The sequence below is a fragment of the Aphelocoma coerulescens genome, chromosome 5, assembly GCF_041296385.1.
Source record: "Aphelocoma coerulescens isolate FSJ_1873_10779 chromosome 5, UR_Acoe_1.0, whole genome shotgun sequence".
Lineage (NCBI taxonomy): Eukaryota > Metazoa > Chordata > Aves > Passeriformes > Corvidae > Aphelocoma > Aphelocoma coerulescens.
In genome coordinates this window covers 40,135,042-40,159,731 of record NC_091019.1, presented here as the reverse complement: position 1 = coordinate 40,159,731, position 24,690 = coordinate 40,135,042, and the positions used below count along the sequence as shown (strand labels likewise).

Below are 24,690 nucleotides of genomic sequence, written 5' to 3'. Positions count from 1 at the left end.
TACTCCAGGTGAGGACTTCATTTGTCTGCTAGTTTGTCCCATAACCCCTTCTGTAGTTTGGCTAGTTAGTTATTTTTTCTTTTCAGACAAGTGAAAATCTTTAGGCTTAAGCTAAACCTTTGTGTCTCAAATGGCTTATTTTTTTCCTCACTGAGTCTCTGTTAAAACAATTGCTGTATCTAAGGACACTCTAAGGATTTGGATATAAACACCCACAGTAAGTCGATGTCTGTTTTACTTGTGTTGCATCATGTTGCACTACATCTGTTGACATTTAGTCATTCTAAATGCACTTTTTTATGTAAGCAGAAGGTGTAAAACATGTAGTAAAGTACCAGAACATCTTGTATATTTTGTTGTATTTCAGTGAAACAGTATACCTAGAATAAATAAATATAAGTGATGCTTGGGGTTTGTTTTTTTTTCCTGTTGGGCCATGGAATGAAAAGCTTTATTATTCCTTCATGCCATTTCTATTTTAATTATGTAACATTCCTAGGGAAATTGGCAGCTAATTTTGGTAGATGTTGTAGAAAAAAAATACTACTTTTTTTTCTTTCTTTTTTTAATGGTTGTTTTATGGCATTCATAATCTTGGGTAAAAAACAAATATTACAACTTGGGAAACTGATATTCATGACTGACAGAACTGTTTATCTGAGTTTTCAGGTCCTCTGGTGCTTAAAAATTTCCACAACTAATCTGATTCCTTCAAAAGGTTTCAGTCCATGGAGGCTAGAAATCATATGCTTAAAAAAACCACGCTGAACTATTTTAGAAAAAAAGTTGAGAAGAAGCAACGTGGCAGGATAATAAGGAGGACTGGAAGAAAAGAGTGGTGGGAAAAGTTATGAGATCAAAGCTTAACTTTGTTTTACTCACTTATTTTGGTGGTTTCAGTTAGCAGATTGCTAGTGTAGTTTTCTGGGAAATATTCTCTTATATAAAGCTTTGTTTCTAGTGAGAATTTTTCATGTCAGCTAAATAGTAGCTGGATTTATTGACTACTGTCTTCTATGTGAGGAAAGGAAAACATCTTGGGCTGTGATACCTGGGAAGACAGGAATAAATAAAACTGGAGATATAAGTGCTTGTAAATAAGGACAGAGTGTAACTGGGCTGCTTTTTTCTTTTTTTTCTTTCTTTTCTTTTTTTTTTTTTTTTTGGAGTAGGTTGGGAAGGATTCAAGAAACATTTTGGATTATTTTGAAGATTAAAGGATTAAAAGAGTTTTGGAACATTTACCTAGCACATAATCTTCAACTCTTTTTTATTATGTTTCCCAGGCTGGTGAAATAAATGAAGAATTTCACCAGCACATTTACAAATGTGAGAGAAGTGCTAGTGAAGAATAAGAAGTAGTGAGTGTGTTGGGTGGGTTCTCTTTAAACCAGTTGGAGACAGGAGTGAGTGTTGGTAAAGGGAATTTGCTGTAAAATAAAGGCATTCTCTGTGTGGCAAAGGTGTGTCATCATGAAAAAGGAAAAATGACCACTCTATGCTATATGTCCTAGTGTGAGAAAAGGTCCATTGCTCTTCAAATTCTTGCAAAAGGCTTGCTCTAAACCCATGAAAACCACATTTCTGTCTTCTCGGGGTGACTGCTCCACCAAATGCAATGCACCTCTGGTGATCTCTACCTGAATGAGAGCTCTGCTGGGAGCTAGCTGCAGAGCTGGCATAGCAGAGTTTGCTGGATGGATTAGAGATGAAGAGGAGAGGGATGCAGGAGTTAATCTTTAATAAGTAGAAAGATGATAAATACATGATCCAGCTGTGATTAATCAGCTTTACCTGTGACCTGTTACCAGCTGCTTTTCAACAGGTGTCATCCTCACCAGATTTCATGGTGTCAGCCAAAGTACTGTTCAGCCACACTCTTCCAAAGAGCTTCCTATTTGAAAGTGATTATATTGAAATAAAAATAAAAACATTACAAAGACTATATTTTAACATGTTTCATTGCTTGTGCAAGTCAATCAAAGGCATGTTCGTTTGAGTTTTCATGAGATTAGTCTGAGATATGCTGAGATACATTAGTAATTGCATTTTACTGCAATTACATCCTTCATCAAACTATTTACATAATGTATTTAATAGAGTTAATTATTCTCTTGGAGTAAGAAAGATAGGAATGTAGTATTAGTCTAAGACCAGTGTGACTGAGGGAGAGGAAAAACTAAAATCACAGATTTCAGTGTTCCAGGGGCTAAACCCAAGCCAAAGTCCTTTCTGATCTTCAGCTCTGAGATTTTCTTCTGGCGGGATCTCCAGAGTGCTCTGTCACCAGATCTACTCTAGTCAGTGTAGAGGTAGCCCTGAAGTCTGTTGGGTTTGGGTATGTGCTCTGAAGAATGTGCCAGTTTTTGAGGAAAGTGATTTGGATTAGGTTATACCCTTCTTGGAAAGCCTTTTAGTGCTGATGGAAACACTCCACAGTGCACAAGCAGTCCCACATCTCAGTATTTTAGCAACAAAGCCTGTTTTGACATTGCCCTTCCGGCCTCTTTTGTGCCCTGTGACCACAGCAGTGAGGCATAAGGGACTCACAGTTTTCCAGACTCTCCTTTGTATTTGTTGCATTCTGATATTGTTGCAGCTGGTTACTACAGTGTGAATCACAACCCTCAGAGCTGCTGACACCCTGGAGAGCAAAGGGCTCTAAGTGATAGATGGTCTGGAGTGCAGGATCATTGGTCTCCTTAACCCTAGACACTGAGCACAGATATTCTTGCCCTGCATAAATCAGCTCAGCTCTCCCTTTTTTTCCAGAAAGATTGATTTGCACGGTCTAAGTCCTGGTTGCCACCAGCCATCTTCTGAGTGGCTGGCAGCTGTAGAAGAGGAATCAATGTAAAATGTAGCAAAGGATAAATCTTTTGCAGTGCCTTGACGTGCATGTGACTGATGGTTTTGGTGTTAAATCAGACAGAAGAAAAACTACAAACAAACTAGAGGAAAAAGGACAGTGCTTTGCAGAGTGTGTTGAATAACATCAGCAATAGGGTTTATCTGGAAACAGAAGCAGTGTGGAAACACTGGGTTTTCCTGCGTATTAACATGTATATACACCAATACTACCCCCTGACAGAACTCGAAGAGTTGTTATGTAAATCCCCTTTTCTTCTCAAATTTTCCCCAATCTGTTCATCAACCTCATAACTAGCGCATAAAAGAAATTTAGGACTGAAGAAAATAAATTTGTGTAAATAAAGGAGATTTTTTCATATTCTGTCTTTAATGTCTCTCGTAATGTCAAGTAGCTTCTCCGACTGTGACTGCAATGTCCACTGTGAGTGTTACTAAAAATTCACTGCCATTGTTATCCTAACTAAATTTTAACAGAAAACAGAGCATTTTTAGGATGTTGAGATGAAAGCATTAAAACCATAAGAGGAGGAGAGAGTAGTTTCTCTCTAAGTGACCTTGAAGCTGGGAATGCTAAAAATGTCAATGTGGGAAAATTCTATTTCTTACGCCTAGTGTTGCTCATCCTCTGGCTGTTTTGAGAAGTAGAATTCCTGTGGAGAGAGAACACATTCTCACAGGCAGGTGTGAGGATGAACTGAGCCTGATGGAGCCGGTGTGCCTGTGTCAGCCTCCCAGTGTTTTTAGGGAGGTAATGGAATAAATCTACTCATTAAATTTCAGCTGTGGTTTAATGGTTGCCCTTGGTTACTCGTATATGTTGATTCACACAGATGTAGATAATTCATTAGCAGCCAGAAAAATAATGGACATTTTAAAACCATCACCTTTCAGGAAAAATATAGGTAGCCCTCTATCCTTATTTCAATGAGCTGTTCATTTATTTGATTTCTATCTTATTTCTCAGTGACTGATTTTTTAAAAATTACATTGATCCAGGATTATTATTATTATTATTACATTAATAATATACTTGATCATTTTCAAGAAAGTTGTGAAGAATACTTCTCACCTGACAGTCTCAATAATAACTGGTCCTCCAGCAAGCACTGAGCAAGATTCCTTCCTTTACTGTAATAAATACTACTCCGTATTTTCCAATGAAATTTAGGAATGCTACCCAGTTTGCAAAATATCTAGTAACTAGGTTTTTTCCCCAGACTTAGTCCCCAAACAACTTTTGCTTTATTTTAAGCATGATTTATATTTAACACCTCTTTGTCAGGTGTTCTGGAGAGGATATTTCCTGATACCCATTAGTTTAACAATTCCCTTTTTCCTTTAGTGCCCAGATCTTTTGTTCTTCATCTGAATTTCTTCTCAGAAAGATTTATTCTGCCCACCTTTTACCTTTCCTTTTTTGTCACCCCTTTGATTATTTGTTCTATACTTAGGACTTAATCTTTCTTGCCAAAGGAATGGCCAAAAAAGTCCAAGGCCATAGGCCTCTGGAAGAGATCAGTTTCCTCCCCTGAAACTTCAAGTCCTTTCATCTCTCCCCTTTTCCCAGCCTGAATTTTCTGTAAACTCGAGGTCTTGGCTGATTAGAGGAAGAGAGTACCTGATTCTTGTAATATTTCTACTTGCTTACCTGCTAAGAAATTAATCTTATTTTCTCTGTCCTGTGGTGTGGGGTAGTAGGTATGGAAAATTTCTGTGGAGAGTGTTTTATGCTTATAAATAAATTTTCTTTTGTTTTTATTCCACATTCACTTTTCAAGGACTGGCTTTACTTCCATGTTTAAAAATATCTTTTCATTTGTCGTATTCACTGTTACCAAAATAATTAATCTGATACATCTGTAAACTTTCACTAAGGGTCATTTTATTTTTTGAATATTGATACAAATTAGAAAAGGCATTTGGGAAATTTTCCTACTTCAGAAAAATAAGATTAACTCACTGCTTGGACACTTTCTGTTTTGGCTCATTGTATCTCCAAAATAGCTTGACATAGGACTTCCAGATGAGTACATTGGCCTAATCTGTTAGCTTTGGCAACTATTAGTAGTGTTGATGAGATTCTCTTTTCACTGATAATGGTTAAGCAGTTGTGGTTAAAAGGACTTTGTTGATAGAAAAGTTTCCACATATGTAAAAGGCTCAGAAAGGCTCATGAACAAAGCTGTGGGTAGTACAGCGATCGGACTCTCAGTTTTGTGGCGCTATTTAGAAATTCTGGAAATTCTGTAGAAATGTCAAATAATTTGTTTCCATGTCTTTTTTTTATTTTTTTATTTTTTTATTATTATTAGTTTCAGTCTAGATTGTGAACCTTTATCTTCTGATTAGAACCTGTGAATATTATCCTAACTTTAAATTAAGGGCAGTATTACTTGAGGGCCAGGAAGAAACAAAACAGTTTTTACCACTAGAATTTTACCTTCTTATGTTTAATGTTTTAAAGTGTGACTTTAAAGTGAATCAGTTGCCCGTTCCAATATTTAAATGGTTTGGGGAAGAAAAAAATTCAAAGTGTTCCCTTGGCCTTTCCATTTTTATGGTCTCATTATGTTACTGATTTTCAGGCTTTAGAAATTCAAAAAATTCTTACTCTCCTGGCACTCTTCAAACTTGAGTCTCAAACCATTTGTGCTTTAACTGTAGTGAAAACGTCATTGAAACAAATTGGGTTGGTGTGGCATGGACTGGTCCCCTTGCCTGAGAGTAGGTGGGTATCTCTATGGATGGCTGTGCAAAGAAGAGGGGCAGAAAAATGCATCGTTACCCTTGCTCGCCTGAGAGAGGTGTTTCAAGGCAGAGGATGTATTTTAAGATTGCCATATCTGATGGTTCTTATTTCATGTGATTGAATTAAGACACTAGTAGAGATCTAAATAAAAATGTTCCCTTACATGGATGCTAATTTTTGGGGGTGCGGGGTTTGGGGAGGATTTTCTACCCTGAAATCTCAGGGGGAGACACTTGCCATCAGATCAGTAGTAAAGAGTTCATCATCTTCCCCACCCCTTCAGGTTCTTGCTTTTCTATCAAATTGATTTAAATAGATTTTCATCCTTTGGCTTTTGACTATGCCCTGTACTATTTTACTGAATGCCAAGTGGCATTCATTGTCACAACTGAGTGAGAAAGAAAATACATGTGTGAAAAATATCTGGTGAGTGAGCAGAGAAAAGAGAGAAGAGAAATTGATAGAGTCATTTGTCTGGAGAAAATTAGCAAGTCAGCAATGGTTGATACCATTAGCATTAATAGGGAAATAATTTTAGTTCTTCTTCTTAGTTCATGGGCCTGCTGGGGTGAGTTCAGAGGGCCACAAGATTATTAGAGGGAGGGAGCACCTCTCCTGTAAGGAAATGCTAAAGGGCTGGGGCTGTTCAGCCTCAGAGGAGGCTTTGGGGTGACCTAATTGCAGCCTTCCAGTACCTGAAGGAGCCTACAAGAAATGTGGAGAGGGACTTTTTACAAGAGCAGGTAGTGACAGGAGACAGGACAAGGACTAACTGAAAGAGGGTAGGCTTAGATTAGATTAGGAAAAACTTCTCTAATATGAGGGTGGTGAGGCACTGAAATGGGTTGCCCAGAGAAGCTGTGAATGTCCCATTCCTGGAAGTGTTCAAGGCTCTGAGCAATCTGGTCTAATGAAAGACATTTCTGCCCACGGCAGGGGGGTTGGAACTAGATGATCTTTAAGATCCCTTCCAGTCTAAAAAATTCTATGATTTAGTTTCCTAGAAGCAGCATAATAAGAGCTGAAATTATAAAAGTCACATTTAGGATTACTACACATATACAACTTGCACTTTCCAGGAAAAAAAGGCACTAAGAATTTCCTTGCATTTAAATTGAATATTTTTTCTGTTGTTGTTGTGAACAATACCTGAGTGGCCCATTATCAGAGGCAGCATCCTTTTAAATTTTGGGTTTGTTTCCCACAGCTGTCAATGCATTTGATTTTTAGAAGACTCATATTATTTCTGTTCTTTTATTCAACTGTGAGGAAGTGAGAGAGGTGATTGCGATATTATAGTGTTGATCTCCCACTACCTTGTCTCATGGGCAGGGATTTTTGCTGCCCTCAGTGTTTGCAAATGCATAGCTCTGAACTCGCAGTTGGTGTTGTAATTTTCCTTGGAGAAAATGACTGTGTGTTTTATGCATGTATATTACAAATTTTCAAGAAGGACTTAAGTTGGACTGTAGTTTGACTGTTACCATTAAACCTGTGATTAAAAAAAATTTCAAGCAAGCTAGGACACAGCTGTCCTCTCTGCAAAATGTCAGTGAGATCAAATGTTCAGAGTAATCATAATGACAAGGGGTTTTGGCTATAAAGCATAGAATCTCTAAGGCTGGAAAAGACCCTAAGATTATTGAGTATGTTGTATGAAATACAGGTAGCTTGGACTAATTTGTTGCCACCAGTCAACAGTGGATGTGAACCTGCACTAGAACCAAGTTCTGGGCTGCAGAAATGTTTTATCTCTGAAACTGCTGGAACTGACCTGGCTGGAGGTGCCAGACTGGCTGGATGCCTGATCTTTATAATATAGCTGTTGCTGTTTCCTGTGTTTTCTGACTTCACTTGCAGTAGAATTAAGATAATAACGAACCCTTTTGAAAAATCTGTTTTTATTTAAAGCCTGTGCATATTTTAGTAAAATCCAAGTAATTTCCAAATGCCTCTCAACTTACAAGCCTTTAGAATACATGATACCTGGTGACAACGAACACAAACCTGTAACAGACTTGGCTGAGTTTTAAGTGCTCTTTGTTATTACTAAGCATTTAAGGTTGTTAAAATTTTCTTAGTGAACTATTTGCAAAAATACCAATAGTTTGGAATTTTGTTTCATAGCGGTGGCAACTGTAATTTCTTCAATATTGGTGGAAATAATTAAGCTGACCATCAAAGGTTTTAATAGGTGCAGTAATTTAACTCAGCTGATTTAGCTCAGCTGATTTTTCTCAAATGTTTGGACTTCTTACTAGAAACGTGATGCATTCAAAAGCTCAGGGCATTAACTCAGGGCTTCAGATAAACGGAGTGCAACTTCTCCCAGTCCTCTGTCACATAGGAAGAACTAATGAGGTAGGAGCATTTCTCAAATTTTTCTACTTAAATAACAGTTGGTTTACTCAAACTTCTGGAAGGTAAGTTCATGCTGAGTGACCTTGCTTAATTTTTTTCATTGTGAATAGTGCCATTGCTTCAGTGAAGCCTGGTTTCAAAATGAGAGCTGTTTAAAGGTCAAACATAGTTTATAGCATCATTATTCTCTTCATGCGCTCATTCTTTGGGAAGGGCATTCAGACACCTGATTGTTGCAAAAATATTTTTTCAAGGCAAAAGCTCTTTTTCTACGTGCTAGAAATGTTAGTTTTGAATTCAAGTAAAATATGCTATTTTACTAAGGCTGCAGAGTGATGTGTTAAAAAAAGATAAGATTAGTATTTTTTGTATACTTTGATTTATTGATAAAGCCCATTTTCCTTTTGGAGGTACCTTTCTTGGCCTCCTGCCCCTATTCCTCAAACAAAAGTCTTTAGCTACACATAGCTTACTAGCTTAAGTACACTTTAAAAATGGTAATTTCAGAGCCCTGTATAGCCAAAATTGCTCTGTTCCGGAACGACTCACAGCATGGTCTTTAAAACAGAACACCCAGCCACTAAATGTTCTGTGTCACCTCAAAACATCTGCTGGAAAACAAGGCTATAATAGATACATTGTTCTCAGACGCTTTTTTCTTTTTTTTGTTAAGTCCTATTAAGTAGCCAGTATTTCATTTCAGTAGAATAGGGCCCTTTTCTCTTGAAATAGGAAAAATTTTCCTTCTACGAGGATAATTCTGTATGCGTGCGTGCCAGTTCTTTCTTTTACATCTTTTCTTTTACAGTTTCCAGTTAAGAGCTTTTCTAACTCAAACAGTGGCTGTTTACTCCTCTTAGCTGTTTCTTTCCTACCGTGCATATGGCTCTCTCCTTCATTCCCATTCCCCCGTTGTACCACTGCTGTTGCCTCACTGCCTAAAAAAGGGCAGTGTTCACACGGGTGGCTGTGGTGCATTTTCCCTTTGCTCTTTGCTAAATATCTGCTGCTCTCTGGGTTCTGTGCTACATCCACAGCCCTCAAAACAAGTAATGTGCATTTTTCCTACAAACATAACCTCTTTTGTGGTCCATGGGACAACATTGTCCTGTGGAGGAGATGTCCAGATCAATTGGGTATTTACGCTACAGCACTGGCTTCCATCCATGATTCCCCTTCCCTCTTTCCTCAAAAGTAGTGTGTGAAATGAGAATGGAGTATGCTTAATCTACAAGGAAGATTTTTAGTTGCTTTTAGGTCTACAGGTCTAGAAATTTAGAAGATAAAAATAGCAACTAAAGGTAGCTTTGAGATTCAGAGAGCTCATAACCCAAGAAGACCCTTTGGAGGTAGTCAGCCGAGAAGGAATCTCCTGAGGCCTTTCTTTTTATTCATCCTTTGATCAAGAGTGCTTGCTCCTGAAATGGCAAAGTTTAAAGACTGTCTACAAAAGCGTCTGCTATGAGCCAGCCCCTGAGAAACGACTGTATCTGTAGGCAAACTGGAAACAACATTTCCGCTGCCAGATGAACTTTCAGACAGTTACATTTTGATCACAGTGGGGAAAGGAAAAAGGAACACTGAGTTATGAAAAACACTTCTATCAAAATAATAACAAAAAAATCTATTTCAAGTTAATTGCATTCCATTTAAAGTATAGCTTATGATACTGACCTACCAGTCAGGTTTAAAGTAAATAGCAAGCAAAAGAACTTGATGTAATTTGATTAGTAATAATTTTATTTTAATTCATATCATCATGTCAACTCTTCCCATTTCAAAACAACTGACTACAGACTTCTTAAATTTAGATGTGGGGAATCTTTCAAACACGTAATTAAATAAAAGCACTTCATAAGGAAGGCAACACATTAATCTAATTATTACTGTGGTATGGAAAATGTTAAGATTCTTAAAACCATGTTTTGTATTTAATAATGAAATTTGTGTGTGGAAATATATATTGCAGGTCTGCCATTGTAGTACATAAAATACTGATGTTTCTTATGAGTTTTGATGAATTTGGGGATGAACAAAAGAACACACAAAACAGCATAAGATGCTGCAGTTAGGTATTCCATTATTTTTCAAGAATTGCATGCTCACAGAGTTGCATATCCTTGTAGAAGTAACAGTCGCTCCAAAAGACTTGGGAACCTGATTGTGTGCATTGCAAGGCAGTCCACTGGCATAAACTGATGTTTTCTTGTGCTTTCTTTCAAAATAGCTGCAGTGGTATTTGTAACAAAAGATGACTTTAGTTTATATCCAGCTTTTGTCTGATATGTTGACCTGGCTGAGATTTTGTTTCCTTTCCAATCCAGGCTTTCCAATAAAACAACAGTAGGATCAACCTAATGTGTTTTGTCTCCACCTTTATTTTGTATACCCACAAAGTTTTATAGAGTGGAACTGGAGCTGTGGCACCAAACAACATGCGAGATTTCAGAGGCACCTGCAGTCACTTGAACTGCATTTTCTTTGTGCTTACATCTTCTGCTGACAACAAATACTCTTTGTATAGACAGCATTCATCTTTTCCTGGTATTCGGTACTGTGCCTAAATATGTGAATTTTTTCACTAGTTCCTTGGTAGCCAATTCTTCTCATGAAGAATGCCAGCGTAGACCTGGTCTCACACCTGGCCCAGGAGGGTGTCATTTTTAGATGCTGAGGTTTCCCTCCTGGCTCTGTTTGGTGACAGATGTTACCAACCATATGTGGTCACTTGAGGTTCATGACTTAGTGCTTTGCTCTTTCCCTGGCCATCCTCCTGTAAAGGAGAGAGAAGGAAGGGAGAGAGAAGTTCTGTATCCTGGGACCACCCTTGGGATGGAGCCCACTGTTATTTCTTGGTGCCCTACTCATGACAGTTGTGGGAAGGGCATGGGAGCCTGTGTAGTGTCGCTGGAGGTTTGCTGACTGGTATGATTACTTTCTCTCCTTTACTTCCATTTTAGGGGAGAATCTCCCCCTTGGACTTGTGGTGGAGCTTTTTATGATCCCTCCCCCTTCACACACTGCTGCCTGAGTGATTGCTACACCTTGATGCCTTGGGAATGGCCTTGCTCTCCATTTTCCTTCTGTAAGGCTGAAATCGCTTCAGTTACCAATCCTCATCACACTGAACAATGAAAATTGCCTTTCAGTGAATACACTTAAAGGTCTCCTATCTTTTCTATTGTCATTGTAGAAAAAGTAAATATATATTATATAAACAGCATCAAAATGTGGCATATTAACTAAATTACAGAGATATTTGTCCTTAATATCTTACTGTGAAAATTTCCAAAGAATGCTGTCCAGATCTCATCCCTTCTGTAGCCAGAGTTGCACTTACTTTCTTAGGACTGTTTTTGTTCCCAAAATGCGTGTTTATTAGAAATAGGTAACAGAAAGCAAGGTCATCTTGTGCCAAAGGATTCTTCTAAATGTGATGTGGTTTTGCTTCAGGAACTTTAGCTGTACAAATATTTCTGTGGGTTTGGGAAGGGAACTAGTTATTTCCTTTGAGGTATCACTACAAGTATTCTGGGGCTAAATCCTTGTCTCTGCTGGGACACTGGAGCCTGGCTTGGATACAGGTGAGCTTGGCACTTGAAGCCCAGATCCTGACCAGACAGAGACGGCACACAGGGAGGCCAGGCCAGGAGAATAGCAGAACAAATTACTAATGACACCTAAAGGAGGAAAAACAATTTGGGAAACATCACTGTTTGATGTGCTGTTCATGATTTGACTGCCTTGATTATAAAACACCAGTCTTCATGAAGTTTTCACTGACTGTTTGACTAAGCAGGGTCCTATCCTACAGTATGGGGACTGTGCTTTTGATTATTGATATTAAAGTTAATTGAGAGGGAGATATAAGAAAAAGAAAATTAATTCAAACTAATAAGTGAGAGGTATTATCATTAAAATCCCCCCTAAAGTGGCTCTGCAGAAGAGTGACCTCTTCTAGGTTCACCTCTTTTCACACTGGGCCCTGAGCAGGCAGAAATTCAACTTTTCCAGTGAGGAGTGAGTATGGTACCATTCTCCTACCTGAGAGCCCTGGGCTGGCAACCTCACTGCGGCTCCTTGTCCTATGCAAGGCAAAGCTGACAGACAGATGCCTCCCCTGGGAAGAAGTGTGGTCTGCAGAAACATCAGAAGCTGGTGATGTGGTCAGCAAAGACTTGTACAATTTCCCTATAAGAATTTCAGAACAGTCCCACAGCATAATGTGGGGGTTTTTCCTCCCCATTCTCCTTCAAACTATCACTTATCTCCCGTATGATAAAGGTGATTTCCAGCCTGACAGAGATATAAAACTCACAGAAAGTAGACTGATATAGTTCCCTTCCCTGTGTTGTAGTGTTTATCTTCACATTGTTTGCCTTCAAAGAGCTCATCAAAGCATGGTTACAGTGAGGGAAGGCTGGCTAGCCAAAGCTTTTTTCCCTGGGAAGACAAAAAATATCCTCAGTACTGCAGCTGGACAGATTATGACATTTAGGAGTAGGTCATCCTAAATGACATCCTACTTCCTTGTGAGTTACCAATTCAAACTGTATCTGAATGGGGCCCATGGCTGATTAGTTATCTATGGGAACAGCCTCATGTTCCAGTTTAAGGGTGAATTTACATCCCAGCTGAAGCTCAGCAGTTTAGCTGTCAACAATCCCAAGAAAATGAAGCAATAGACATCCTCCAAGATGACTGGAACATACTGGTAAGGGAATCTGAAGAAAAAATTGCACCAGCTGTGTTTCACTTCATTGATATCTAAAAAGAGAGGGTTTATTTCAGTGCTAGCAAAACTGGCAATACAATTAGCTTTGCTATTACACAAGCTCTGCACAAGAAAAGTGTGCTTGCCTGTGAAACATTTTGTGTCATAATCCATCATCTCTCCCTCATTTCTTTTGGTTTTGTCACCCGATCTGAGAGTCTTTGTTATGGACACATAACAGAGAACATGCTACATAAAAGAATGAACAAACCAAGCAGGAAGACACTGATCACAAGGGATTTGTAGATGGAAGAAAATGTTGATCTTATTCAATCTATTTCATATGATGAGTATTGTGGTCTAGAAAAAGTGTACATAGATACTTGCACTTGAAACAGATAAAATACATATGTGTTGATTTATGGTTTAAAAGGTCTTTTGAGAGCATGTATCAGACTGAACGTCAGAAACGTTTCAGAACAGAGTTCCCATTGTCATTTGGAAACTTATACAAGGTGTAACAATTATTGTCTTGGTTTAGAGGTGCAGAAAGAACACAGGAAGACTTGCCATTGTAGCTGAATGTACAAATGGTCCTAGGTCATTTCAGGGAGTAAATTAAACAGCTCAATTAAGTCTAACACAAAAAATTATTCGAGCTGACCGGTGTAGTTTTACTCTCCAAAGTGAAATAGGAACAATCCTATTATTTGTTAAAACTGTATCTTCAGTATGATTTGAAAGCCTTTGAAGGTCTATATGCAGAAAGAATTTCAAATAAATACAAATTTATTTGGGGAGGGAGAAAGGTAGGGGAATGGTTTTAGCTGTAGGAAACACTATGGAGAACTGTATTCCTATCAGGCCATTGCTACTAGAACCAAATCAAAACCTCCCAGAAAGTACTGAAATAATCCACACCAATTATTGTTAAGGAAAGCTATATACCCCTTCTGGGACTTCATTTTCATCCCTTAATTTTCATCCATTGATTTTCATGATACACGCATAATACAGGTAAGAATTCAGAGCAGTAAATGAAAGTTGTATTACGTGTCTATAGTGAGGTGCTAAAATCAGTTTTCTGTTAAAGCACTACGTCTGTGATTTACTCCTTTTACATTGCCAGAAATAGGAATGCACACATGAGATGGGGAGACTGAAGGAGGACCTGGAACAGATAGATAGAGGCTTTTGGGCATATGAGTCTGGTTTCACAGGATAAAGATCACTCCTCCGTTACCAAATCAAACCAGTCAACCTATGCAATTATGAGGAGGAGCTGGAATAATATAACATTTTAGGAATGTAAAACTTAGTCCTACTTGGTTTGCTTAAGGGGAAAGACACGAGCAGATTAAGGGAAAGATACAAAGTTTATAATCAGAATTTAAAATTCTAGTGGCAATTGAACTACCTGGTTTATAATGGTTTATAATTGTAGGAAAAAAAAAAAGATGCATTGGTGGATTCAATATGCAGATTTTTGTATGCCGTTGAAGGATGGTACATGTTGCAACGACATGTGACCATATTAAGGAGCAGAATGTATCTGAATATTGCTGAAAACAACTGTGACTGCTGCACAGAACAGGGTTACTAAGCCACTTCCAAATAAAACAGAAGTGGGTCAATTCATCTACTGATCCGCAGTAAGAAATATTAACATCTTCTCTGATCTCTGAAGCTACACAGAATTCACTGACACTGCAGCTAACTTTTCTGTACCACTAGAACACTGGCTAGGCTTGGCTTTCTCTGAGCCAGAGTCATCTGTCAGCAACGAGTCACAACTAATGAATGATCCAAACAAAGAGAGGGAGTCGGTGTCTCCACTGTCAGTAAATACAGGATATGACATTGTTCCAGTCCAACACCTTTTACTTCAGATATGAAGAATGCAGCCGTGGTAGTTTTGAAGGAAGTTTCCATGTACCCACTTATAAACCTTTTACCTCCTAAATGTCATAGGATTGCTCTAGTCAACACACTGAACTAATCATTAAGCAATTCCATTTTGGAGTATAGAATTTAAGTGGAAAGAGAAATGCTGCCCTTTGTTCAGCTCTAGTCCTGGAGCCATGCATGCACAGCTGTGTTGGCTCTGTAACTGTGACTGATAGCAGTGTTCCCATTCTCTGTAGAACCTATGGATTTAGGGAAAAACCTGCTATTTTACATTCCATTCAGATTGATGTAAACACCATCAATCAATAGCAAAATTTACTTCTAGCTTAAGAAAGATTTCTAACAGATTTGCATCAGAGAGCATCATACAAATAAGGGCATTTAAATGAAGTGCTGGTCTCCAGAAGCTTCTTTCCTTTATTCCGATTGTTTAATTTTTTTATTGTTACTTTTTTTAGAGTGTCTAATTTTGAAAAAACCAGAATTTTCACTAAATTTACCATTAAGTCACAAAATATCCACCTAAATATTCTGAAACTTTCAAATTAAAACAGGAAAACAAGTGAAGGGCTATAATGTCAAAATGTGAATGTATTCTGAAGTATGTGCAACTGTTTCTAAGGTCTGTCCATACTCCTGGAAGATCGCTTGTCAGTTTTCCACAGCTGAAGACCAGACTGCTAATTTGCTAATTTTCTTCCTGAGAACAGGTACAGCACTTGACACTCAGCCTTGTGCTGTCTTTACTTACCTAAATAGGAAGGTAGATCCCAATGAAGAATTGCCTGTCCTGAGATGTGGAAGCTGAAGCTGCTGTGCCTGAAGCCGGCACGGCCGTTGATGCTGCCTCACCAGCTGGCCCGGCCAGAGCTTTATAAACAGAGAAGGGGCTAGAAAAGTTCCAAACCTCACTGGTCTTCCATGCAACATGAATGCTGCAACTTTAAAGACTCACTGAGCCAGGCATAATCTCTCCTTTAAGCACAGGCCTTTGAGGGACCTTTGAAGATACGAAAGGCACCGTGACAACCATAAACTGAACAAGCTTACGGAAGAGAGAGCTTACTTTTAACATTGTTTGCCTCTAGATTAACCACAGACTTCTTGTACAACCTTCCACATTCCTAAATCCACAGAAGTACTTGGGAAAAGGGCCACGTAACAAAAACCAGCATGCCACAATTCAGGTTGCATTAGCAAGGAGGAAGCACGAGGTAGGCACACTGTCAGAGGTACAGAGCAGTACATGCCTAACTTAGAGGTAACAGAAAGCTTCAGGACTACTACTACAACAAATCCAGAAAACTATTTTGGAGATGAAGGAGAAGAATGCTTGAAGTACAAAAACTGTATTTATTAATTTTTTAAAAAAAAAACCCAACTCCCAAACTGACCAGTGTCTGCTTACACAGCAGACCTGAAGATCCAGTTATAAAGCTGGGCACAAAGCAGCCTGTCTCCAGAGGCACTATAAAGACGGAAAACAGATTTTTGAATGTAGCCACCAAAGTAAATTCTTCTATCTTTACACAGTTTACTGCAAAAGCAAATTCTGTAAGCTAGGATTTAGGAGTGCTTCTTGTTCAAGTGAGCAGTGCCAAGATCTGGACAAAAACCAATCGGCAGATTTTTCATAAGCTGGTTGTCAGCTGCAAGGTTAAAACTCTTTGCACAGGAAGCACAGTTGAGATGGGATTATTTCAAGAGCCTGGAACAAACTCCCACAAGAAGCAATAAACACTTTTAAATGTAATTTTCTTTTCCTGACACACTTTGACCTTGTTTTTGCTAACAAATATAGCATATATATATATATATATGGGGAATTAGAATAACAAACTGCATTTGACAGTGAGCCCTTGCTTATTGAAATCTGGGACAGTGCTCACATACAACAACTACAATGAACACCATAGTAAATATGTTTATTGACTTGGTAAAATTAGAAATTTATAGCAGTATTGTAGAGTAGCTTACAACACTTAGATAATTAAATAACATTATTACTTTTTGATAACATGGTCTAGATTACACATTTTTCTTGTGATACTTTTACAGAATAGATCAACTGCATATCTTGTACAGATGTTCTGAAAAACAATCTAGTTGGGGAAAGGGCACTGTGTTTAGTGCAAAACTAACATTCAACATTGAAAAACAGTGCAAAAAGCACTACTGAAAAATTTACAGTAAGCCAGTAATTCTCACAGTTTGCTAATAAACTCACAAAAATTTTTTTCACTTTTTGAGTGTATTAGGCCTTGTTTTGAAGTCATATTATTGCTTCACCAGTAGCAGTGCTGTTTCCAGAGAAGAAGTTTCTAAAGGCAGAGACCTCCATCAATAAAAAAGAATTTTGTTATGCTCTCTTAATTCCTGTATGCATTCTCCAGAGATATCATTACTGGATTCTTTAAACTACTAACCTGCTCCTACCTAATGGAATTGTTAAAAATTGTATTTTAAATATGTGCTTATAAAACAGTTAAGAGCTGTTTTGTGAGTATGACTTGGGTTCTTCCCAAACATAACAGTCAAAGCAGTTACAATAAAAAGTGCAGAAGAAAATTATTAAAGATTTCAATTTTACAGTTTGAAACTGTGTTGGCAAGCAATTTTCTCTTAAGCTTAATAGAAAAGCTAAATTACTGTACCTGAAACTTGTACTGAAGGTATCTTCCAGTACATCTTTCAACCATAATGCAAAGACTGGACAAATCAAATAATGACTTAGGTAAAATAAAAAGGTAAGAACTAGAAGGAGTTCTCTTGCACTAAGGCTGTTTGTCTGTGGCCCTGAAAGGCAGTTCTGTTCTTTTGAATTTTGTTAAATAAAGATACTCTGGCTTTCAAGAAGAACATAACTCCTAAAGACAGACTTGACCTTTTCTTAAAGCTGTTTACTGTATCAGAAACTTACATATAAGAACTTGAAAATGCCATACTTTTCAGCCAGTTCTGTCATATACCACAGCTAATACTGCAATTAAAATAGAATAATAGTGAAACTGACCCCCACCAAAAACACAGCAGGTTTTAAGTTTTATTTCTGAAATGCTGATATACACCGTATTAATTACAGATTTTTTTTTTAAAAGTTATCATATTAGTGAAATGGGTTTAAGTTTTAATATAATGACAAAATTAAAGGTAGGAAGATAATCTGAATGTTGTAACAATTCTCTGTTGTCACGCTGCCATCCAGGTAATGGTGTTTCAGTCTTATTTCTGGCCAAGCTGGGACAGCTAAACATGAAGAGACAAAAAGTCATTAGATTGCTAATCTTATTCTTTCAGACAAACTAATATCCAGTTCATACAGCAAATATTTCTGTCCTCTAAGCTTTCTTTGTCTCTGAGAATCAAAAGTCTGCTGGTAATAGAATATTTAATGAATACCCTCAGAGGAGAAGACCTGAGCTTCAAATCTTCAGATTTGAATGCATCTCATGAAGTAAAGGTACAGTGAACACAGTCAAGACAAAAAAAAAAAAGTTAATTAAGCTGAATGAGGAGTTAAAAGCTAGCAAGTACCATTCATGTCCTTGAAGTGCAACAAGAATTAATTTAGTTCTTTAAAATGTAGTTTTGAATAATCACTTATTCTCATATTACTAGGACATAAAACCATAGGTGGTGACAGCTACTGAAGGGCTGCTATTTGCTGACCACCATGAGTAATTTTTATTTTGTATCTGTATTGCAATGAGGCGTAGAGAAGTAATGATGTTTTTAACAGCACTAAAAGACAGATTTCAGTACAGGTATGGACATCAACCTCCCACTAGGCCAGTACTTTTATATCTGTGTATCTACAGATATTTATACACCAGGAAAAAGGTTTAAAGATCTTGTAACTTGAAAAAGTTGCAAGAATACCCTGGAAAGACATGCTGTTTGTGAAAGTTCCAAGAACTGACTAATTTTTTTCAAGGAGAATTTATGTAAAGGCAATTATTATGAACTTGTTCACCTGCATTACCTGTGAACTCACATTGATAACAGGCCTTCAAGGGCTAATTACAAATAATGACTTGAAAACCCCACTTCAAGCAAATGAAAATAGGTAACAAGAACAGGTATTAATCTCTCACAGGTATTAATTTGGTTTTTTTTTGGTAAAAAATCCATGGAGACGTAGAGTTATATAAATTGATTAACAGATAAAGAAGTAATAAATATTGTAGAGATTATCAAAGTTATCTACCTGTTTTATAAACTGTGTAGCATTAAAAAGTTCACTGCAGCCATACAGGACATGTTTGCCTTGTTTACTCTACAAAAGAGAAGTCCGTAAGAAATCAATTATTTAACAGAGTAGCAGAAAATTAACAAGTGGTACTTTTTTAAGCATCTACAGAAGGAAATTAAGGGATATACTAAATTCTTTTGCACAAAGCAGTATCCTAGCCTCCTCTTGGAGGCTCCCTATGGCTTGCAATTTTGATGACACATTTTCAGCATGTTGAATTGAACTTGGACAATACATTTATTTTAAGGCACAATCTACCTTAATGACATCATAAATACTTGCTTTTTGACCTTGTGAGATAGTCCATTCTAGCACAGAACTACAAATAATTGGATTTGAGGGCTCCTCTTAATTCTTCTACAAAAAATCCCCCGAATGTCAAAGCTGAATGAACATTGCTTCCTGTTTTAGAAAGTTTTAAAATACTTTCTCTGTGGTTTCAGAGGCAAACTGGCAAAAGGGACAGTGCTTAGAAAAACAAAGCAGTGAATAAAATCTCTGTGGTATCTGCTTGCAAGAACAGAGCTGTTGATTTTTCTCTTTTTTATTCTGGAGGAAGACTGATTGAATTTGAGAATAATTAATAAGCTACATCTGTGGAAACAATAGATGCTGGAAGTCTACCACATGGAAAAACAAATTTTGTTGGATAAGACTGTGTCACCTGGGAGAGGCACACAGGTTTCCAGGTGCTGGGAGGGAGAATGAAGGTTTTCATTAACCTTCCTTGTTTTTTGAAGAGCAAAGGGCTGAGTGGAATAAAGGAGTCTTCCCCCTTGGCAGGTCATCTCCCATTGCTCAAGTACACAGTCTGAGTGGAGAAACATACAGCACCCCTCAGCTGTGACAACTGTGATGAAAAACCTCTGTTCACAGGTTCCAGAGGAAGAAAGAGTATGTTCAACTTCTCACTCTCCATAAGATTTAACATTATCATTTCTATAGTTTTCATACTCCTCTGAAACTTCAGCTTCCTGCCACTTTATATGAAGTGCTGAGTGTTTCACTTGTCATCGCAAAAGTGCCCTGTATATACACATACACAGCAAACCTCAGCTCTGTCAGCATGCAGCTACAATCAGAGAAGTGAACTAACCTCTAGGGAATTCAGAGATTTTTTTTTTTAGTAGGAAGTAACAAATACTCATGCTGCTGGGCATCTTTTGGATTGATATAGTACCTAAAGTGGCTTTGGGTAGACTAAGGAGCAAGCTAAACATTTGACAAAGCACTCTGCCACAGGCAGATGCCTCACTGAATTAATTATCGAGGATAGTGATGAGTGCTAAGCCAAATTTAAATGTTACATTCCTCTTCCTATACTTTCCCCTCTCCAGACCAGCTCTGTTCCAAAATGGCTGCCTGTTACAGGGAGAAACTCAGCACACGTGTTCTGACTTTGCATTCTTCAGGATTTACCTGGACATAAAATTCTCATGTGCTTCGTAGAATAAATGTTTTTCAATGATTAATGCTCTATATTTATTCTTTTGTGTGAAAAGCCTCAATCCTGTCTACCAGAGGACAGGACAACTGTACCATAAACAAGTTTAAGATCAGGAAGAAAGAATGGTAAGCTGCTGTTGGTAAATAATTTATTAACTTCTTCAGAATTTTACTAAGGTTACTCCTGGAAAAGTGCTTAAATAATTTAATTCCTGGAAAGTGCTTAAATTCCACTTCTGCCTCCCAGGAACTGTAATGATTTAGGTATTTTTCTCCATCCACTGATTTCTGGTATACATGTGTTCTGCTAGTCTGACCAGTTGGAACCAGAGAAATTAAATTGTTACATCAGCATTACACAGTTGGTTACATATTTTCTTCCTTGTGTATATGACACCTTGTATGATTTCTACACAGAATCAAATGATGCAGTTTAACAAGAACGAGCTTCTATTAACTCAGTACTGAAAACTTCTAAATGTGGGTAAGTAATAAATGCCTAGATATTGATGCCAATCTGATATTTGCTTTAACAGATAGCATAGTATTTGCATTATGCTGGCTTCTGAAACAACATACTTTAAGCTCAAGTAAGACTGTCTTACAATCAAATGCTGTTATCTGCAGGTCTGAGTTTGAATTGACTCCATATTGCCAAGTTGCATATGAAAAACCACTGGGGTATTTCTTTGCAAGATTTATGAAAACTAGAGAATTCTAGTTCCTTGCTTTCAAGGTTATGATATGCTACAGCTGCTTTATTTAACACCAGCACAGGAAAACTACTGACAGGACTCTAAAACAGGTTAATTCAGTTTACTACATCTGCTGACAGTTTTCAACAACGTTGGTGTGTATGAGCACAAAATAAAAGAGAATGCAGTTTGTTTACTCAATTCCAAAGAGCAACATGAACAAAATACCAGAAACAGTAAGTTTTTGTTGGTCTGAACTAGTAATTCACAATTTCTACTTACATTCCTTTTTTCCCAGACTCTGTATAGAATAATGATGTTAAGGCTAATTTCATAGACTTTGTCTTCTAAATACTAAATATTACAGAAAACATGCTCTATCTGGTTTCTATCAGTAAGTTAAGGACTACAACTGAGAGAAGTACACATACCTTTATGTAGTCAATAAGATTTTGATATTCAATATAGTTGCCTCCTCCAACTACAAACACTATGGCCTAAAAGGCAACAGACACATTATTAGAGTATGCATTCAAGTTCTTAAATTTCAGTAGCGATACACCAGATTGTTAAACCTACAACAAAAATCATCACTGTCACACTGCAGTCTCATAAGAACTGGATACGGAACCACTGCTTCCTATCTGAAAGAAGATATTTGAAGTTTTGGTAGGATGCAGAACAGCAAGCTGAGAGCTTTTAGCATGTTACTCTCTTCTATTAAGACATACTTGATACATATACAGCTTCAACATGTTCCTTTTTTTGTCTGGAGATGTCTCCAGTGACCACAGGAAGAGTTAAACTATTTCCATGGATGCTTAAGAAATCATTTGGGCCATAAATAAAATAGTTTTGTCATAAAGAAATACACTTTTTCATTATTTTTTCCCTTCCCACCTACTACTAGCAATAATTTATAATATTACAGGTAAAGGCCACCATTATTTTCAGGGCTGTGTTTAAAAGAGAACAATTCATTACTAGAAAAAGGGGACTTAATAGTTGTATTATTGTTGTTAGCATACATTATCCAAAGTTGTTTGACCATACTATATGACTTTTATATAGACTTTATGTTACTACTGACATTTTTGGTACGACCATCTGTAGCCATACATATATTTATGATACCACATGGTATTTTTTTAGTTATGGAAGATAATTAGGACATTTAATGAGAAATCTGAGACATTTGTATATTGCCAAGGCAAATATTTTGCTTATGAAACGTGGTAGTAAGATCAGATATGACTTTTACTATTTGTAAATATTTATGTAGAAAAATACTGAAATTTACAGGCATTTGTATGAAATGGTAACATTCATTATTTTGCTTTTTTTATTTAATTGCAGAGACTCTTTAAAATAGTCAGTTACTTGGTGGTCAACACTGTAGTTTAAGGCTGGACAAAGGATTAAATCTACAGAGCATTCTGAAAACCTGGTCTAAAGATGGGGGGTTTAAATTGCTCACTCAATTACAATATTAGTAAATCCCTGTTAATTACCTTCAGAAGAATTTTCTACATTTTTTTCTCCAGTATTAATTAATGCTTACATAGTCCTTTGAAGATGAAAAGCTTCAGAATAACAGCTAATGATAATTTATACCAGATATAATTAGTCTAAGTGCTTTTTTGCAAATAAGACCTCTCATTTTCTTAATCATGATCATCAAAAATGACTGTACTTCAGGATTTATTTATTTTTAACACATGAACATTGAAAAATAATTTCTACATGACTTACCTCCTGGAATGGACTTTTATTTCTTGGAACTGAGCTATAAAAAGAAACACAAAAAAAACCCAACAAAAATTTCATTACACATTAATAGAAATATGCAAAATACGCATCATGTACCCATCATGTTTACGGACTACTACATAATATTGGACAAAAATATAAAATAGAACAATAACTGCCTTTCTGCATTCATCCTCCAGGTATTTGATTTAAATGACAACAATCTTCCATAGTTTAAAAGCTCTAACTATAGTGCTGTTACCTAGGAGCAAATACAACGAGTAAAAAATGTCGCCAGCATTAGCACGATTCCTGGCACTTGGAAATCCTGCCTCCCGGAGTCCTAGCTAGGTAAGCCAGTCAGTTTGCAGTGCCTGCAGACACACTTACTAATGCTTCCAAATCTCAAAAACTACTATAGGCAGCAGTTATGTAAGGATTAGATTGATTAAGGGAAGAAGAGGAAAATCACAAGTTTGTGTGGTACAGACTTCTCCATTTGAGTACACAGGCAGGTAGAAGAGAGAGGGGGAGAAACCTCCCTTCCTGCATCACCTTGCAGCTTCAGAGGGAAGGGGAAAGTGAAGAAAAAGCTGTGAAAGGTCAGTCTCCTGCCCTGTACTGGCCTGCAGCCCCAGGTAGTCAAATACATCTTACGTTCTAACATAGATTAAAAACTGCATTTTCCCCTTCAATTTACCTTTTCCCCTATTTCAAGACATTTTCTCTGAGTGACCACGATCTACTGACTCAACACAGATTCCAGTGTATCAGAAAAATAGGTTTCAAAAGGGAATGGCCCTCTCTAATGTGTTGCTTTGTCTGTCAGGAATACTACAGACTTCCCATAAGCAGAACTGTTACCCCAATTCTTGCATCTTTTGAGTATGGTACGACAAATCCACATATATTTTGGGTCATCCTCTCAGAGGACAAGGCCTGTTTATACTTGACATAGGCTTTACACAGGATAGAAAGATACTGTTTTGCTAAGACTGAATTACAGCAATGCAGTTCCTACTCTATTTAAAACACAGTAAGTGGAAATGCCAGTATTTCTTAAAATGGGAGTAGATTAGAAAATAAATTTAGTCACTTTTTAATTAAATCCATTAATTATACTATTTGATAGCACTATTTTGTCAAGACAACTAACCTATGTTTCTATTGCCTATGTAATATTTGAAGGGAGAATTAGACAGACCGCTATGAGTTTTGCTATCATGCTGAAATCTGATTTAAGGAATATAACTTCAGTTTACATAAAAATCCCAAACAAGAAATTAAAAGCTCTTCCCTATGACGATTATTATAGTTACACAGAATGCCACATTTATAAACTGCTGTAAATGAATATTTCTATATTGTTTAAAGCAATGTAAGAACTATACAGAGTGGAGGAAAAAGTGAGAAAACCCTTTGGCTTGAATGAAATAAATCTTTGCACTTCTGCAAAAAATCCACCAAAAATGCTATAAAAGCATAACAAAACAGTGACAGTTGAAATCAAAATGAAACATAAAATACTAGCACTTTTCTGATCATTTCAAAATGTGCTTATCTTTGAAATGATACAATCTGTAATACTTTTCAATAAAACATACATGTCCCACTTACTCTCCATGTTTCAAGAACAAAGCAGAGACAGAATTTTCATGCAAATAACTAAAACCAAGTCTGAACCTACTTTATCCACATTGATCCTGTAATAAACTGGTGCAACTAAGTGAGGTGATTGTTTTCCCACAGGTTCGATGACAGTCATTTTTAGAAGGTATATTGAAATTAAGTATCTTCTCTGTTTCTAGGATATTAGATTAGGTGAGACTATCAGACAGTTATTGTTTAAAGATATAAAGCAAAAATAAAGATTACTGGTGTAATTCCTCTTCCTCTCTTTTACTGGCAAAATAAATTGTATCCAAGTCTCCATGCACATGAACAT

At 37.1% G+C, this 24,690-nt stretch overlaps 1 protein-coding gene and 1 long non-coding RNA gene across 3 annotated transcripts in view; one reads left to right on the top strand and one right to left on the bottom strand.

Moving 5' to 3' along the window:
* The first annotated feature begins 43 nt into the window (after nucleotides 1-43).
* Nucleotides 44-24,690, top strand: LOC138111632 (uncharacterized). Its single transcript, XR_011151408.1, has 3 exons — nucleotides 44-217; nucleotides 20,719-20,785; nucleotides 22,946-24,690. It is a non-coding gene; the product is annotated as an uncharacterized lncRNA (long non-coding RNA).
* SCFD1 (sec1 family domain containing 1) overlaps nucleotides 17,633-24,690 on the bottom strand; it is a 52,126-nt gene continuing 45,068 nt past the window's right edge. For both annotated transcript variants that reach the window (XM_069017733.1, XM_069017734.1), the window contains exons 22-25: nucleotides 22,749-22,782; nucleotides 21,428-21,493; nucleotides 18,811-18,879; nucleotides 17,633-17,849 (exon numbers count right to left, since the gene is read on the bottom strand). In XM_069017733.1, the coding sequence (XP_068873834.1) occupies nucleotides 17,826-17,849; nucleotides 18,811-18,879; nucleotides 21,428-21,493; nucleotides 22,749-22,782 (193 nt within the window). In that variant the 3' untranslated portion in view covers nucleotides 17,633-17,825. The remainder of the gene's footprint in view (nucleotides 17,850-18,810; nucleotides 18,880-21,427; nucleotides 21,494-22,748; nucleotides 22,783-24,690) is intronic.